Raw genomic sequence first — 16,122 nt, forward strand, 5'->3', positions numbered from 1 at the left:
AAGAAGAAGAAGAAGAAGAAGAAGAAGAAGAAGAAGAAGAAGAAGAAGAAGAAGAAGAAGAAGAAGAAGAAGAAGAAGAAGAAGAAGAAGAAGAAGTTTGGAGTCGGCCAGGTGTGGTAGCGCACGCAGAGGCAGGCGAATTTTGAGTTAGAGGCCAGCCTGGTCTACAGAGGAATTGGCACAATCTGGGGAGCTTGCCACTCCCTGTGAAGAGAAACATCAACAGTAAGCTACTGTGGGAGTCAGAGAGGCATAGGAAATCTGCAGTGCATGGATAGTTCAAAGAGCTGGAGAAAGGTTGTGCCCAGGGCCTCAGCAGCAGTGGCTGAAAGGAAACACCAAAAAACAAAACAAAACAAAACACCAAAAAACACCTTTCCTCTTCATACTGGGTGCTCAGTGCTGGACTGAGTAGCCAGCCCCAAGATGCCATCCCAAATTCATCCCTTCTATGTTGGTGTCTCTGTTTGTTTGTCTGTTTGTCTGTCTGTCTGTTTGTTTGTTTGTTTGTTTAGAGAAAGGGTTTTACTGTGTAGCTCCAGTTGTATTTGAACTCTCTTTGTAGACCAGTCTGGCCTCAAACTCACAGACATCTGCCTTATTCCACCTCCCAAGCGCTGGGATTAAAGGCATGAGCCATGAAGCCTAACTTGTGTTGATGTCTTGACAACATAAGGGTCTCTGTGAGGTGCACTCTGGAGGTACCCAGAGCAAGTGTCCTAAGACTATATACTGATTTAAAGTGGAACCCATTACTGAGGATGTAGCTCAGTAGTAAAGCACTGGTCTGTCATAAACAAGTCCCGGATATCGTCTTTGGAGAAATAAACAAGTAGAATAAATCCCCTCCGCTGTAAGACATAACATGTTTGCATTTGTACTCTGCCATGTCTATTTGCTAAAAGAGTCACACTTCGCCCATCCTGAACATTTTAAAATCCTTTTAAGGGGACAAAATAAGACACAGTGAAGCAGTTTCTAATATACATTTTCTTCTCAACATCAAACAGCCTGGATACTGCAGGTGGGCCTCTACCCTCGGAATGTATGGGGTTATCCTCTCAACAAAGCAAGGAAAACCAACTGTTTATAAGGAACTTTCTGGACTGCCAGAGTGAGGGTAATCAGCCATCAGGCCAATGCAATTTTTCCTCTTGCCACGCAGTCCTGCCTTTCGATCCCAGCTGAAGGCCCACTCTGAGAAAGTCGTGCTTCTGCAGCCTCCTTGACCAAGATCTCTTCACGCTGGGCAGTGGTGGCACATGCCTTTAATCCCAGCACTTGGAAAGCAGGGGCAGGTGGATTTCTGAGTTCGAGGCCAGCCTGGTCTACAGAGTGAATTTCAGGGCTACACAGAGAAACCCTGTCTTGGAAAAAACAAAAACAAAAACAAACAAACAAAAAAAAAACAAACCCTCGGACTTCAGGAAGACCCAGAGCCAGAGCAAGAGATAGGCAACTGCTGAGGGGAAAAGAGAAGAAGGTCTCCAGATCAGCCGTGCCTGCTCCCTTAGTGTAGAGGCAGAAGTGAAGTGAGATTATGAGAAGTGTATCAAGCCTTGAAAGTAACTGGAGGGCTTATATGGGTTGTGTCTTCTCAGGAGCTCTTTTCATCTTCGGTATGTCCTATCTCCTGCTGTTCACTACCTTATGGCCCTTGTCTGTGCTCTTCTTAGTCTGGATTGCCTATGATTGGAACACCCACATTCAAGGTAAGAGATGGGAGCTGAATCAAGGTTCCATCTGTGCTAAGGGTGGAGTCATGGGAAGACAGAAGAGGGAGGTGGATAAAGATATGAGGAAAAGACTGGCTGCCCATGAAGCTTTAAGACTGAGCTCTGGGGTTGGAGAGATGGCTCAGCTGTTAAGAGTATTGACTCCTCTTCCAGAGGTCCTGAGTTTAAATTCCAGCAACCACATGGTAGCTCACAACCATCTATAATGGGGTCTGATGCCCTCTTCTGGTGTGCTAAAGAGAGCAATGGTGGTGTACTCATATGCATAAAATAAATAATAATTAAAAAAAAAAGTCTGAGCTCTGTGAGCAGGTACCTCCAGCCTCAACTTGTGTCCCTCTCACCTTGCTTGTTTTCTATTTGGGAGTTGGACTCAGAACATCTGAAATGTCAGAAGGAGGATGCTTCTATAGTTTGAGAAGCATCAGCCAACTTCTTTACCTCTGGGAGGGGTCGAGGGACTTGTGATGACCCCCACGCCCTTCTCCTTTTTTCTCTGTGCACAGATGGTAGACGTTCAGCTTGGGTACGAAACTGGACCCTTTGGAAGTATTTCCAAAGCTACTTCCCAGTAAAGGTAACTAACTTTCCTCTGAATGCCCATCTTGCTTCTTGGATGCCTTTGCTCCTTAGTGCTTGACTTCCCACTTCCTACTGAGATCCATGTTTCAAGGGCTCTACTGGCCAGCAGTGAAGGCCTAGCCATGTAATGTAGAACAGAAAGCCCAAATAGATGTGCAAATGGGGAGACAGATGAGTAATACCTTTTCCACAGTGGCAAATCCAGTCCAGCATCTCTTACCACCATGATCCCTGGGTATCTCTGTGACAATAACATCCTAATGAGCAAGGACATGGAGACTGTCAGCTGGGCTCTGAGTTTTCACATCTTTTCTTTCTTCTGCCTGATCAGTCTTCCTCAATCTTCCTCTAACAGCTGGTGAAGACACATGACCTTTCTCCCAAACACAACTACATCATTCTCAGCCACCCCCATGGCATTCTCAGTTATGGTGCCTTCATCAACTTTGCTACTGAGGCCACTGGCTTTTCCAGGGCTTTCCCTTCTATAACTCCCTTTTTAGCAACCTTGGAAGGGATCTTCTGGATCCCATTTGTGCGAGACTATGTGATGTCCTTGGGTAAGTACAATAAATCATCCTGTTCTGAATTTCAGCTCAAGATGCACACCCCAATAATCCCTGACAGTCACTCTGTGATAGAAGGCTTGACTTATTTTTTCTAAAGAGTTCATTTAGTATCAGGAGTATATGCCCAAGTATCAAATTCTGCACAATGTATGAGAAGCAGTTAGTTGGGCAGCAAGGGACTTCACAGCCATTCATGAGTTTCCAGGATCCCTTAAAAAGGGGAATCAGAAGACTAAGTGTAGAAATGGAAAGCAGATATTAAAAGCCACACATTAAACATGAGTGCAGAGGAAAGCATGCCAGAGTCTTCTCTGGGATGCCAATTGGCTTCTTTCCGGTGTGTGTGTGTGTGTGTGTGTGTGTGTGTGTGTGTGTGTGNGAGAGAGAGAGAGAGAGAGAGAGAGAGAGAGAGAGAGAGAGCTCTCATTTCAAGGCATCTTAAAAACATTGTAAAGTCTCTCATACCATACAACCTTGGTCTATGTCCTGCATCTCCGGGGAATCCCTTCATCCTTGTTTAAGATGCCAAATGATAAAGGAGAGTCATCCATCAGAATTCAGAGCAATTTCCTAGTGCCAGGCTCCAAACCAGGGCATTGGGACAGATTTCATTCTCCCTGGATGAATATTCGTCTTTTTGGACATCTGAAAACAACTGAAGAAAAACTAAAAGGTAAGATGAATTTATCTTGAGAGAAATCTCAGAGGATGTTTCAGCTCTCCTCTTAGGTTGGTATGACCATGGAGCAAGGGTTTCTTTTGATGGCTAGACATTGGATGAAAATTCTACCTCCCCAGTAGAGAATGGAAGATAATGTTAAGGCAAAAAATGAGATTCCAAAGAGATGAATGTCTCTTTCACTTATTTGATTTAGTCTGCCTGCTCACCCAAAATTCTAGTCAATGGATCCTTTTGGCAGCTTGCTCTTAGAGAGGAAGCACACGAGCAGTGGCTAGCATGATCAGCCCCAGAGGAGGTACCTTTGAAAGGTTTCCAGAGTGCTCAGGCTGGACAGAGAGAAAGGTAACTCTACAGTCTGAGGATAGAAATAGAAAGGGCCAACTTAGAGCCTGTTCATCTGGAGGACAGAGGACTATGAATGGAAGCAGACAGAGAAAATCAGTATAGCCCTGAATGTAGACCCCTGGAACCCTACCACAGCAGGCAAGCAAGTGCCACTAAGAATACCTCTTCAGGTTATGGTTCACCCAAGACACAAAGCGAAAGGTAGAATGTGGTAACTGCCTCCACCATGAAGATCCTGAAGGAACTCTTCTCTTAAACTCAGGCCACGTTCATCTTATCTACCACTTGACACTTTGGTTTCACAGGTATTTGTCCAGTGAGTAAGTTGTCTCTGACGAACAAGCTGACCCAGAGAGACTCAGGCAATGCTGTGATCATTGTGCCGGGTGGAGCTTCTGAAGCGCTCTTGAGCCGCCCAGGAGTCTCCATGATCTACCTCCAAAAACGCCAAGGTTTTGTGAAGCTAGCACTGAAGACAGGGTGGGTCCCTAGTTTCAGGGACTCTCTTGTCAGGGTGCCTTGAGCCCTCTGTAGCTTTAGCCACAATGGCACTCCTTTTGTGGAAACCTACTAGAATACCCCCTCTTTACTCTGGTCAATCCCTTTTATCTTTCACATTATGCCTGGGGGGGGGGTGTGGACCTCTAGACATTTTGGTGGGTACTTTTAGATCTTGAAGCTAAGGAAAGAAGAGCAGAAGAAGGTCCATTAGTCTGGAACTCTGGGCAAGAGTGACTTTGTTTTGTATTTATTCACTCACTGGGAGTCCCTGAGAACCCCCAAGGGGGATGAAGGCACTGGCTGGGTGCTCATGGAATAGGTGCTTGGAGAATGCCCCTAGAGAGTGTTTTTAGCAGCTGTCAAATACCTATTGTGTGTCAGACTTAGCACAGGACAGTGGAATTCAGGAATAAATGATACCTGGTGCTTGTGGGCTCACAATTGAAGATAGGTGACAAATCCATGCACATATCATAATAAAACATATGGAGAATCTAGCTGGTCACCACCTTAACCATCATCCTCATGATCTAAATATCCAGCATCTCTCTACTGGATCGTTACAATACTTGGAACTTTACTTCTGTCCCTGCTTCCCTCATCTCCAAGATTCTATTCCCAGTTGTAACTAGAATGATCCTGGTACCCATGAGTCAAGTTGTATCATGTCTCAAAATGTTCCAGTGACTCCCATGCCACACAGAGCAAAAGATCTTGAAGAACCTGGTCTTCTCCACCTCCCTGACTTCACTCCTCACTAATTTCCCCAGCCTTCTCACTCACTGCTAGTAAACACCATGAGTGTGGAAAGTTTTCTCATCCTTTGTATTCGCTGATACACCCACATGGTCCAAATCAGTACTGGGACATAAAAAGAACCCAATGCAAATTTGTTGGGTAAATGAAGTATGATAAAGGAGAAATATGCAAAATACTTGGGAGCACCTATGTATGGAAAGACTTTGGTTTCATCAGAGAGTGACATCTGAACTGTGCTAAAGTTAAAATATGAGTAGGAGTTGCCAATCAGACTAAAATGGGAAAAAGATCCAGGCCTTGTGGACATGCCTGTAATACCCCCTACTCTAGAGTCTGAAGAAGGAAGACTACAAGTTCAAAACCAGCCTGGACAAATTGGCAAGATCCTGTCTCCAGCTAAAAATGTTTAAAGGTCTGGGTATCATCTTAGTGATAAAGAGCTTAACTGGCATGTGCAAGGCTCTGGGTTGAATCCTCAGCACCTCAAAAAACAATACAGTAAACAAACAAAAGCGAAAACTCAGGCATTCAATGAGGGATATGAGATATGCAGCACCAGACCAGACCAGACCCTAGGAATTCAAAGAGAACTGTCAGGATTTTCACTATTGATTGGCCAGACAGGTAAGATGACTATAAGACAGGGCATTGAGGTGGGAAAGCAGAACAGGGGGAAGAACTAGCTGAGGGACAACAAACCTACAGTGGGGAATCTGGGTGGTCAAAGATTTCTTTAAGATGTGATTAGAACAGAATACTGAAAGGCAAAATGGAATTTGCTGCATAAAGAGGGAGGAGTCAGAGGGAATAGAATATACAGGCAGGGACGAGAGAGGACTTGGCACACTTAGTATGATTAAGTAGTGGAGAAGCTGGCCACATGGGGAGGGCTAAGACACTGAGATCATGCTAAGCAGTGAGGGCTACAGCAAGGAGCTCTGGGAGGACTTTAGAGAAAGATGTGGCAAGTATGCATGCCCAGTTTGGGGAGATCACATGGGATGCTGAATGAAGGTGCTAGGTCTCCTGGGCTAGCTTCCTTCTTCCTATTATGGGCAGCAGCCACACTGACATTCTATTGGAGAACATGAAGCTGGGGATGTCAGGGTGCTTGAAATCTTGTTGTATTGTTGGGGGGGGAGCTGGGGAAATTTCCCACCACAGAGAGAGTGTTCCTGGGGGAGATTTTGCCTTAATGAAGAGCTTATATTACTGTCCTTGTCTTTGCAGAGCATATCTTGTCCCTTCTTATTCCTTTGGTGAGAATGAGACTTACAACCAAGAGACCTTTGCTGAAGGCACATGGCTAAGGTTCTTCCAAAAAAACATCCAGAAAATTGGCAAAAGAATTCTAGGCATAAGTTTATGTACTTTTCATGGCAGAGGCCTCACTAGGGGATCCTGGGGCTTGTTGCCTTTCAACCATCCTATTACCACTGTTGGTGAGCTTTCTACTTTTTCTAGGCCACTCAAGTTCTTGATCTCCTATCCCAAGTCACCAATCCCCAGGAATCTGGCTCATAACCAGGGTGCACTAAGGGAATTGTGACAGGTGTGGCTGAAAGCAGGATGGGAAGGACAACCAAACAGATAATACTTGGGGCCATTCGTGGGTGGGACAGAGCTCACCAGATGTCATAGGAGCATCATTAATTAAATACATTCATTCAGCTCTTCCCTGTGCTTGTTTTTATTCTTTGGAGCACTGGTGAGACTTAAGCAAGTATAGAACGAGAGCTAGGACATAACTGGAGCGAAAGGAAAAGAATGAAGGGAGGGGAATGGCCCCAAATATTGTTGGAATGCACCCTCCTACTAAGGTGTGGGTAGAGTTGTTGGGAGAGGGACTCTGACACTTGTCTCTGCTCCTTCTCTGTAGTTGGAGAACCCTTGCCAGTCCCCAAGATCTCTGATCCCGACAAGGAGACCGTGGAAAAGTACCTTGAACTTTACATCAGTGCCCTACGCAAGCTGTTTGACCAACACAAAACTGAGTATGGCCTCTCCAAGACCCAGAAGCTGACAATTATATGAGTCAAAATCTCTGTAACTGAAGCTCAAATACACAAGGGATTCAGGTGAAGCTACATGGAAGGAAGAATTTGGGGAGAGACAGATTTGAAAGATGTGAAGATATACCAACCAAGCCAGAAATTGACAATCCAGCAACTGAATCCCCACCCAAGTAGCCAAGACAGATTTGAGTAATAAAGGGGAGGCCTTTTACTGGGAAGGGGGTATCTCTGTCACATGTCGTTGTTTAATGACGATAAGCCAAGTCATTCTGATCAGATTCCCAATAAAAGTAATGAGAAGACAAAGTATTCTGTGTTCTTTCCCCACAAACCTTAGTGGCATCTTTAGTATTTAGGTTTAAGCTTAGCAGCGTTACTTAGAACAAGGCTGTTTTGAAAAGTTCAAGCCAGGCCCTTCCTTTATGACTTAAGGACTAGGTAAACTGGGGATCCTGAACTGTAGCTTTCTAATTCAAACAGGCAAAAACTCCACCAGTTATGCTAGCATTTCAGAGGACAGTGCTGTCATATTGTTTCACCCACAAAAATAAACTCTGGAATAAACCTCTGTGTAACTGCTTCCTAGTTACCCCCCCCCCAGTTCTGCTAATGTGCACACAACCTATTTCCTTCCTTCAGCCTTCCTTTATGCTTCTCCATATAAAGGGCGAGGGGATGGAAGCACAGCTGCTTCACAATGGAGCAGAAATCCAGCAACTGACCCAGATACTCACAGAGCAGCTGCTTCTTCTGATCCCACAAATACCACCCTGGGCCAGAATGGAGGAGGTGAAAAGAATGTTTAACCGCGATATGTCAAATTGATGTCAAATTCATACTATGTGCCACTCAACATGACATTATATTCACAACCTCTGGCCTGGTGTTAATACCAGCCCAGTGATACTGTATTCACTGTCACCCTATTTAGTAGTAGCTAGAGTCCTTAGAAGTTAAATAACATGTCCAAAGCCATATAGTTTTGTATACAGTGAGCATTCAAACCCATGCCTCACTAATTCCACACCAAAGTTCTCTCCAACACACACACACACACACACACACACACACACACACACACATTACAATGCAGTAATTAAAACTGTAAGGCAAGCATGTGACTTAATGAGGGGGCACTGATTCAAAGCAAAGCAATAAAAATATAGGCAAAGATGTAAATGGATATTTGTCACAAAAGATAAACAAATGAGAAAGTGTTCAATATCATTAAATATTGAGAAATGTAAGCCAATATCACCATGAAAGCATTTCATATCTAGAATGATAAAAAAAAAGACATACTAATTTTAGAGATGTAGGGATATCGGAATTCTTGAGTATTGCTTATAGAAATAGAAAATGGGGAAACTACTTTGGGAAAATATTGACAGTCTTCAAAAAGTTATGCTGTGTGCTTTTACTTTAACTTGACACAAGCTAAAGTCATTTTTGAGGAGGTAACCTCAATTCAGAAAATGCTCCCACCAAATTGGCCTATGGGCAAGTCTGTGCTGCACTTTCTTGATTGATGGTTGAAGTGGGAGGATCCAGCTAACTGTGTTGCCATCCTTGAGCTGGCGGTCCTGGGTGCTGTAAGATAACAGACTGAGCAAGCCATGCTGAAATCACAGCTTAAAATTTAAAAAGTCTTAAAGCCCATATGTAGCTCCTTTCATTCTCCGTTAAAATATTTGGCTTTCTTGAGAAGGACTTTCTTATGTAGTTCTGAACCCATGCTCTTCCTGACTTAGCCTCCCATAAAATGGTGAATCTTGTGTTATATGAATTCTGTCTCAAAGGAACGGGGCTGTTTAAGAAAAAGTATTACTGGGGGATGGAGCTCAGTAGAAGAGTGCTTGGCTAGTTTAATGAGGTTCTGGGTCCAATCCCAAGAAAAGAGTCTTATAAGAAAAATAATCACAATGTAAGTGTAATGCTTTTTTTTTTTTAAGGGACTTTTCAATTCACCAGAAGTCACATAAATAGAATCCCTTAGGCATCTGACTGGATTCCTCCCATGACTATATCTTATAAGAAATGTAGTACAGTGTCAAAACAGAAAATTGACATGGTCCAATACGCACTAACTATAGGCTTCATTCCATGTTCACTTTATTCACGTGCATCTTTTGTGTCTATGAGCACATGTATGTGCACAAGTTGGCTCTCCGTGCAGATTGGAGTAGTTTTAATGTCCATCATAATATAGTACTGTTTCATCATCAGAGAAATGCCTCCATATTATCCTTGAAAATACCACCTTTACTATTAATAGTCCCCTGGCAGTCACTACTGTCTTCTCCATCTCTAAAGCTTGCTCATTTCAAGGACTGTATACAAGTAAAATCATATAATCTTTTGAGGTCTGCTCATTTGTTTGTTTGTTTGTTTGTAGAACATGATTTTAATATTTTCAACTTTTAATATTCAACAAACAGAATAATTATTTTAAGATATATTTTGTTGTTATGTTGCTCTTTTCATTTCTGATTGTATTAATTTGGATACTATCTCTGTGCCCTCTGGTTAGTCTGGCTAAGGGTTTATCTATCTTGCTGATTTTCTCAAAGAACCAGCTCCTGGTTTTGTTGATTCTTTATATAGTTCTTTTTATTTCTATTTGGTTGATTTTAGCCCTGAGTTTGATTCTTTCCTGTGGTCTACTCCTCTTGGGTGAATTTGCTTCTTTTTGTTCTAGAGCTTTCAGTTGTGCTGTCAAGCTGCTTGTGTAAGCTCTCTTCAGTTTCTTTTTGGAGGCACTCAGAGCTATGAGTTTTCCTCTTACTACTGCTTTCATTGTGTCAAAAATGTTTTGGTATGATGTGTCTTCATTTTCATTAAATTCTAAAAAGCCTTTAATTTCTTTCTTTATTTCTTCCTTGGCCAAGATATCATTGAGTAGAGCATTGTTCAGCTTCCATGTATATGTGTGCTTTCCATTGTTTTGTTGTTATTTAAGACCAGCCTTAGCCCATAGTGATCTGATAGGATGCATGGGATTATTTCAGTCTTCTTGTATCTGTTGAGGCACTTTGTGACTGATTATATGGTCAGTTTTGGAGAAGGTACCGTGATGGGCTGAGAAGAAGGTATATTCCTTTGCTTTAGAATGAAATGTTCTATAAATATCTGTTAGATCCATTTGGTTCATAACTTCTGTTAGTTTTACTTGTGTCTCTGTTTAGTTTCTGTTTCCATGATCTGTCCATTGATGAGAGTGGGGTGTTGAAATCTCCCACTATTATTGTGTGGGGTGTGATGTGTGCTTTGAGCTTTAGTAAAGTTTCTTTTATGAATGTGGGTGCCCTTGCTTTTGGAGCATAGGTGTTTAGAACTAAGAGTTCATCTAGGTAGATTTTCCTTTGACCAGTATGGCATGTCCTTCCTTATCTTTTTTGATAACTTTTGGTTGAACGTTGATTTTATTCAATATTAGAATGGCTACTCCAGCTTGTTTCTTGGGACCATTTGCTTGGAAAACTGTTTTCCAACCTTTTACTCAGAGGTAGTGTCTGCCTTTGTCCCTGAGGTGTGTTTCCTGTATGCAGAAAAATGCTGAGTCCTTTTTACATATCCAGTCTGTTAGCCTGTGTCTTTTGGGGGGAATTGAGTCCATTGATGTTAAGAGATATTAAGAAATAGTGTTACTTCCTGTTATTTTGTTGTTAGAGGTAGAATTATGTTTGTGTGACTATCTTCTTTTGAGTTTGTTGAAAGATTACTTTCTTGCTTCTTCTAGGGTGTAGTTTCCATCCTTGTGTTGGTGTTTTCCCTTTATTATCCATTGTAGGGCTAGATTTGTGGAAAGATATTGTGTAAATTTGGTTTTGTCATGGAATATATTGGTTTCTCCATCTATGGTAATTGAGAGTTTTGCTGGGTATAGTAGCCTGGGCTGGCATTTGTGTTCTCTTAGGGTCTGTATGACATCTGCCCAGGATCTTCTAGCTTTCATGGTCTCTGGTGAGATGTCTGGTGTAATTCTGATAGGTCTTCTTTTATATGTTACTTGACCTTTTTCCCTTACCGATTTTAATATTCTTTCTCTGTTTAGTGCATTTGGTGTTTTGATTATTATGTGACAGGAGGAATTTCTTTTCTGGTCCAGTCTATTTGGAGTTCTGTAGGCTTCTTGTATGTTCATAGGCATCTCTTTCTTTAGGTTAGGGAAGTTTTCTTCTATAATTTTGTTGAAGATATTTACTGGCCCTTTAAGTTGGGAATCTTCACTCTCTTCTATACCTATTATCCTTAGGTTTTGTCTTCTCATTGTATCCTGGATTTCCTGGATATTTTGGGTTAGGAGCTTTTTGCTTTTTCTTTGACTGTTGTGTTAATGTTTTCTATGGTATCTTCTGCACCTGAGATTCTCTCTTCTATATGTATTCTGTTGGTGATGCTTGCATCTATGACTCCTGATCTCTTTCCTAGGTTTTCTAACTCCAGGATTGTGTCCTTTTGTGAATTCATTATTGTTTCTCTTCCCATTTTTTAGATCCTGGTTGACTTTGTCCATTTCCTTTGCCTGTTTGATTGTGTTTTCCTGTAATTCTTGGGTTTTTATTTGAAACAATTCCACCTATATTCCCTTTCAATTTAGTAGATGCTAGATCACAATTTAAACACTAATCAACACATGTTGGAACTTATTGCACAAAAGCATAAAAAAAAAGTCTCTTCATCCCTATAAAAACATACAAATCAAAGGCTACAAAAAATAAAAGAAGCTTGCAAAAAATCTCACAATTTTATCTTATATGCCTGTAAATATGTAATTTTTTAAGGGACATTTGTGTTTCATCTGTAAGGGCTTCTAGTTGTGTTCTCCTGTATTTCTTTAAGGGAGTTATTTATGTCCTTCTTAATGTCCTCTATCATCATCATGATAAGTGATTTTAGATCTGAATCTTGCTTTTCCACTCTGCTGGAGTATCCAAGACTTGCTATGGTGGGAGAATTGAGTTCTGATGATGTCAAGTAGCCTTCGTTCTGTTGCTTATGTTCTTATGCTTGCCTCACACCACCTGATTATCTCTAGTATTACCTGTTCTCCCTATACCTGACTGGAGCCTGTCCCTCCTGCAATTCTGGTTGTGTCAGAACTCCACAGAGTTCAGCTTTCTCTGTGATTCTGGAATCCTGTGATTCTGAGGTCCTGGGTGTGTCAGAGCTCCTGGGAATCAAGCTTCCTCTGGGATCCTGAGATCCTGGTGTGACCGAGTACCTGGGATCCTAAGATCCTGGGATCCTGTGGTCCTGGTAGTATTAGAACACTTGGAAGTGGAGCTTCTTCTGGGTATTGTGGGACTGGCTGTGGAGTTAGTGCCCAAGGTCTGCTCAGGGCACCTCTGATCCTATGATCCTGGGCGTGTTAGAGAGCCTGGGAGTGGATCTTCCTCTGGGTATTGTGGGGCTGGCTTCACAGTTTGCACCCAAGGACTGCTCAGGGCACTGTCCCAGACAGGAAGGAACCTGTGCTACCTGTCGGGCAGAGTTCCTGCATGCCTGGGTCCCACTGGTCCCAGTTACTCCTGGTGTTGGGGCAGATGTTATGTCCTCGTCATCTCTGATGCTATGTTACTGGATGTGTTAGAGCGCCTGGGAGTGGAGCTGCCTCTGGGTGTTGTGGGACTGGCTGAGGAGTTAGAACCCAAGGTCTGCTCAGGGCACCAGCCCAGACAGGAAGGAAGCCATGCCACTGGTCGGGTGGAGTTCCTGGAGGTCTGCTCTTTTTACTGAGCAAAATGACCTGAAGATTCAAGTTACTGTGCAGCAAAGTAGTCTTCTTTTAACTGAATAGTCACTGTTTCGTGGCCTGATTGTACCACTATTGTTGAATCACTCGTTCACTGAAAGACATCGAATTATCCCCTCACCTTCTGTGTGTGTGTTGGGTCCCCCTTTCCAGAGTTCTTCACCCCATCCCCCTTGCCCTTTGCCTCTGAGGGGTGCCCTGCCCCAGGCATCCTCCTTTTTGACTTTTTAGACAATGAATCTTTCTCTGTAGCCCCAAATGCCCTGGAGCTCACTATGTAGCCCAAGTTGACTTTGAATTTGCAATTTTCCTTGACTCAGCCCCCTGCCCCCCCTTACATGCTGGGATAACAGGTATGTACCACAACATCCAGTTTCTTTTCAATACTTTAACAGGTTCTTTCACAAAAGATCATTTTTTTGAAGGCCACTTATGAAATTTTTTCTATTGTATGAGTTTAATATTGAAGTTACTATTAATTGATACCAACTGGGTGACTTTATTTTTTGAGACAGGGTCTTACTTTGTAGCTGCTGGCTGGCCCAGAGCCTGTTATGTAGATCAGGCTGGCTCCAAAATCAAAGAGATTCATCTGTTGGGATTACAGGCATAGGTCACCATGCCTATCTTTGATAACTATTAAAACAAATAAGCTACGAGTTCTGGAGGCCAGAAGCCTGAAAATGGATGTTACTGGGATAAAATTAAACACATTGCTTTATTCTTTTTGCTTTCTCTAGAGGAGGCTCTATTTATTCCCCTACCTTTGCTGTTTCTAATGGCTGTCAACATTCCTTAGCTCCTGGCTTTCTTCTAACAGAGCCATTCCTCCACCTTTCTCAGTCATCAGATCTCCTCTAACTCTGATTGTTTTCCATCTTCATGTTCTATGAATCCACATGATAACATACACAGTGACCCATGTGATCTCCCCATAGAAGATCCAGCTCCGGATCTTTAAGTGAATCACTTCTAACACACACACACACACACACACACACACACTGTGTATGCCATGAAGAGGTCTTTGGATCACCAGGACACCTGGAGCTGGAGTTCAGGCGATTGTGAACCACCCATCATGCATGCTGGGAACTGAATATGGGTGCTTTGAAAGAGCAATACATGCTTTTAACCCCTGAGACATCGCTCCAACCCTTAATATTTTCTTATCTGCTAAAATAATGATAAAATAGCTATATCATAATTATTTAAAATAATAAATAAAATAATTAAAGTGGGTGGAGAGACACCTAGGTTCAGTTCTGAGAACCTACATGGCAACTGTTGCAACTTCAATTCCAGGATTCCTGATGCCCTCTTCTGGCTTCCCCAGGGTCTGCATGCATGTGGTGTCTGTACATGCATGCATACAAAATACTCATACATATAAAATTAAACATAAATAAAAGAAACAATAATAATTAAACTATTATGATTGCTAGAATTAGGACATGTGTCTATAACATCCAAAAAGATATCTAGAAAGGTTTATACAGAGACAGGGGTGAGGTACAGAGGGAAAAGAAAGAAAAGGACATGCTGGGAAACAGTTTTCTGAACACAACATGACCGTTATACTCATGAAATCACAACAGCTATGTTTACCAACACCAGGCCTACACAAGACCTGGTCTCCACATATGTACACAAAAACATGCACACCTACACATACACTTACACACAGAAAGAGGGGAGGAGAGTGAAACAAAAAAAACCCCATCTCCATCAACACAGTTATTTACACTTTCTTCTAATTGTGGTCAAAGTGCTTGTACACGTGTGTGTGTGTGTGTGTGTGTGTGTGTGTGTGTGTGTGTGAGTGTGTGTGTGTAAAGTACAAAATAAGAGGGCAACAGAACTGTGTTGATAGACAATCCCTTTATTATTTTTATAATTTACATCCCAAATGTTGCCCCCTCCCAGAATTCTTCCCCCCATCTCCCCCTCCCCTTTGCCTCTGAGAGGGTGTCCCCCACCCTGGGGTATCAAGTCTTTACAGGATTAGGCACACCCTCTCCCACTAAGGTCAAACAAGGCAGTCCTCTGCTACATACATATGTGTCAGGGGCCTCAGAACAGTCCATGTTTGCTCTTTGGTTGGTGGCTTAGTCTCTGGGAGCTCCCAGGGGTCTGGGTTAGTTGATGCTGTTGGTCTCCCTATGGGGTTTATAGACAATCCCTTTTTATCACACATAAAATCCTCACAGTAATGCTTAACATCCTGTTTATATTGATAACATCAACTGTTTACAAGCCGAGGTCCAGATGAACTAGAGGATGGATACTGGTTTAGAGCTAGAGAAAGTAGGTGTCAACTGACAGAGGTCGGAGCAAGTGCTTGGGATGTTGTTCTAAGTTATTTCTTAAAGAGTTATTTCTTATTTTAATTATGTGTAAGTGTATGTGGTTATGTGTATGTGTGTATTGAGGGGCAGTGCTGTATGAGGCCAGAGATATCAGATCCCCTGGAATTGGAGTTAGAGGCAGTTGTGAGGTGAATGGTGTACCAGAAACAAATCTCAGGTCTACTGCAAAAACAGTATATGCTGTGAACACCCAACCCATCTCTCCAGACCCTATTCTAAGTTACTGAATGGAAAGTCATTGAAGGTCTACAATGGGAGGGGTCATGGAATCTGATCCCCTTTACAATAGTTTTCAGTTATTTTGGTCAGTTTCCTTCAAATTGAACAACTTTTCAATTTTCCAGTACATGGGAAATGTCAAATCCATTTAAAATATTAACAAAAGTTATGAAAACCTGAACTACACTCCTGTGATCTTGGACTCATCAAGTAGATAATGAGCCAAAACCAACACTGTTTATCTTATGAGCACATAAAAATAAGCAGAGTGAGCTATCAAAGGAAATTATTTTATCTAGTGTGACAGCTATAGGCAAAATTGTTAGGTGGAACATCAAAACTGAGGAAGAGTATCCACAGGCCCCAGCAGAGATTTCTGACATTCTATCAGTGTTCATAGAAATCAGCCAAAGAAGAAAGCTGTTATTTGCAAGGAAGTATCAATGAAACAGAACTGAACCTTTTGGTAACTAACACTAGCCAGTGCTGAAAAATACAAAGCAAGGCCCAGAGCCATTAGCAACTCAGCTAGGCTTGCTGGCCAGCAAGCTCGAGATTGTCTCATCTCACATTCAGAATACTAAAATTAC

The 16,122-nt window shown here is 42.3% G+C and overlaps 1 protein-coding gene across 1 annotated transcript in view; it reads left to right on the forward strand.

Moving 5' to 3' along the window:
* Dgat2l6 (diacylglycerol O-acyltransferase 2 like 6) overlaps positions 1 to 7,713 on the forward strand; it is an 18,581-nt gene extending 10,868 nt beyond the window's left edge. The window contains exons 2-7 of the mRNA XM_021154111.1: positions 1,602 to 1,712; positions 2,243 to 2,313; positions 2,674 to 2,878; positions 4,220 to 4,394; positions 6,405 to 6,616; positions 7,054 to 7,713. Coding sequence (XP_021009770.1) covers positions 1,602 to 1,712; positions 2,243 to 2,313; positions 2,674 to 2,878; positions 4,220 to 4,394; positions 6,405 to 6,616; positions 7,054 to 7,208 — 929 coding nt within the window. The 3' untranslated portion in view covers positions 7,209 to 7,713. The remainder of the gene's footprint in view (positions 1 to 1,601; positions 1,713 to 2,242; positions 2,314 to 2,673; positions 2,879 to 4,219; positions 4,395 to 6,404; positions 6,617 to 7,053) is intronic.
* The last annotated feature ends 8,409 nt before the right edge of the window (positions 7,714 to 16,122 follow it).

This window comes from Mus caroli, chromosome X, assembly GCF_900094665.2.
Source record: "Mus caroli chromosome X, CAROLI_EIJ_v1.1, whole genome shotgun sequence".
Lineage (NCBI taxonomy): Eukaryota > Metazoa > Chordata > Mammalia > Rodentia > Muridae > Mus > Mus caroli.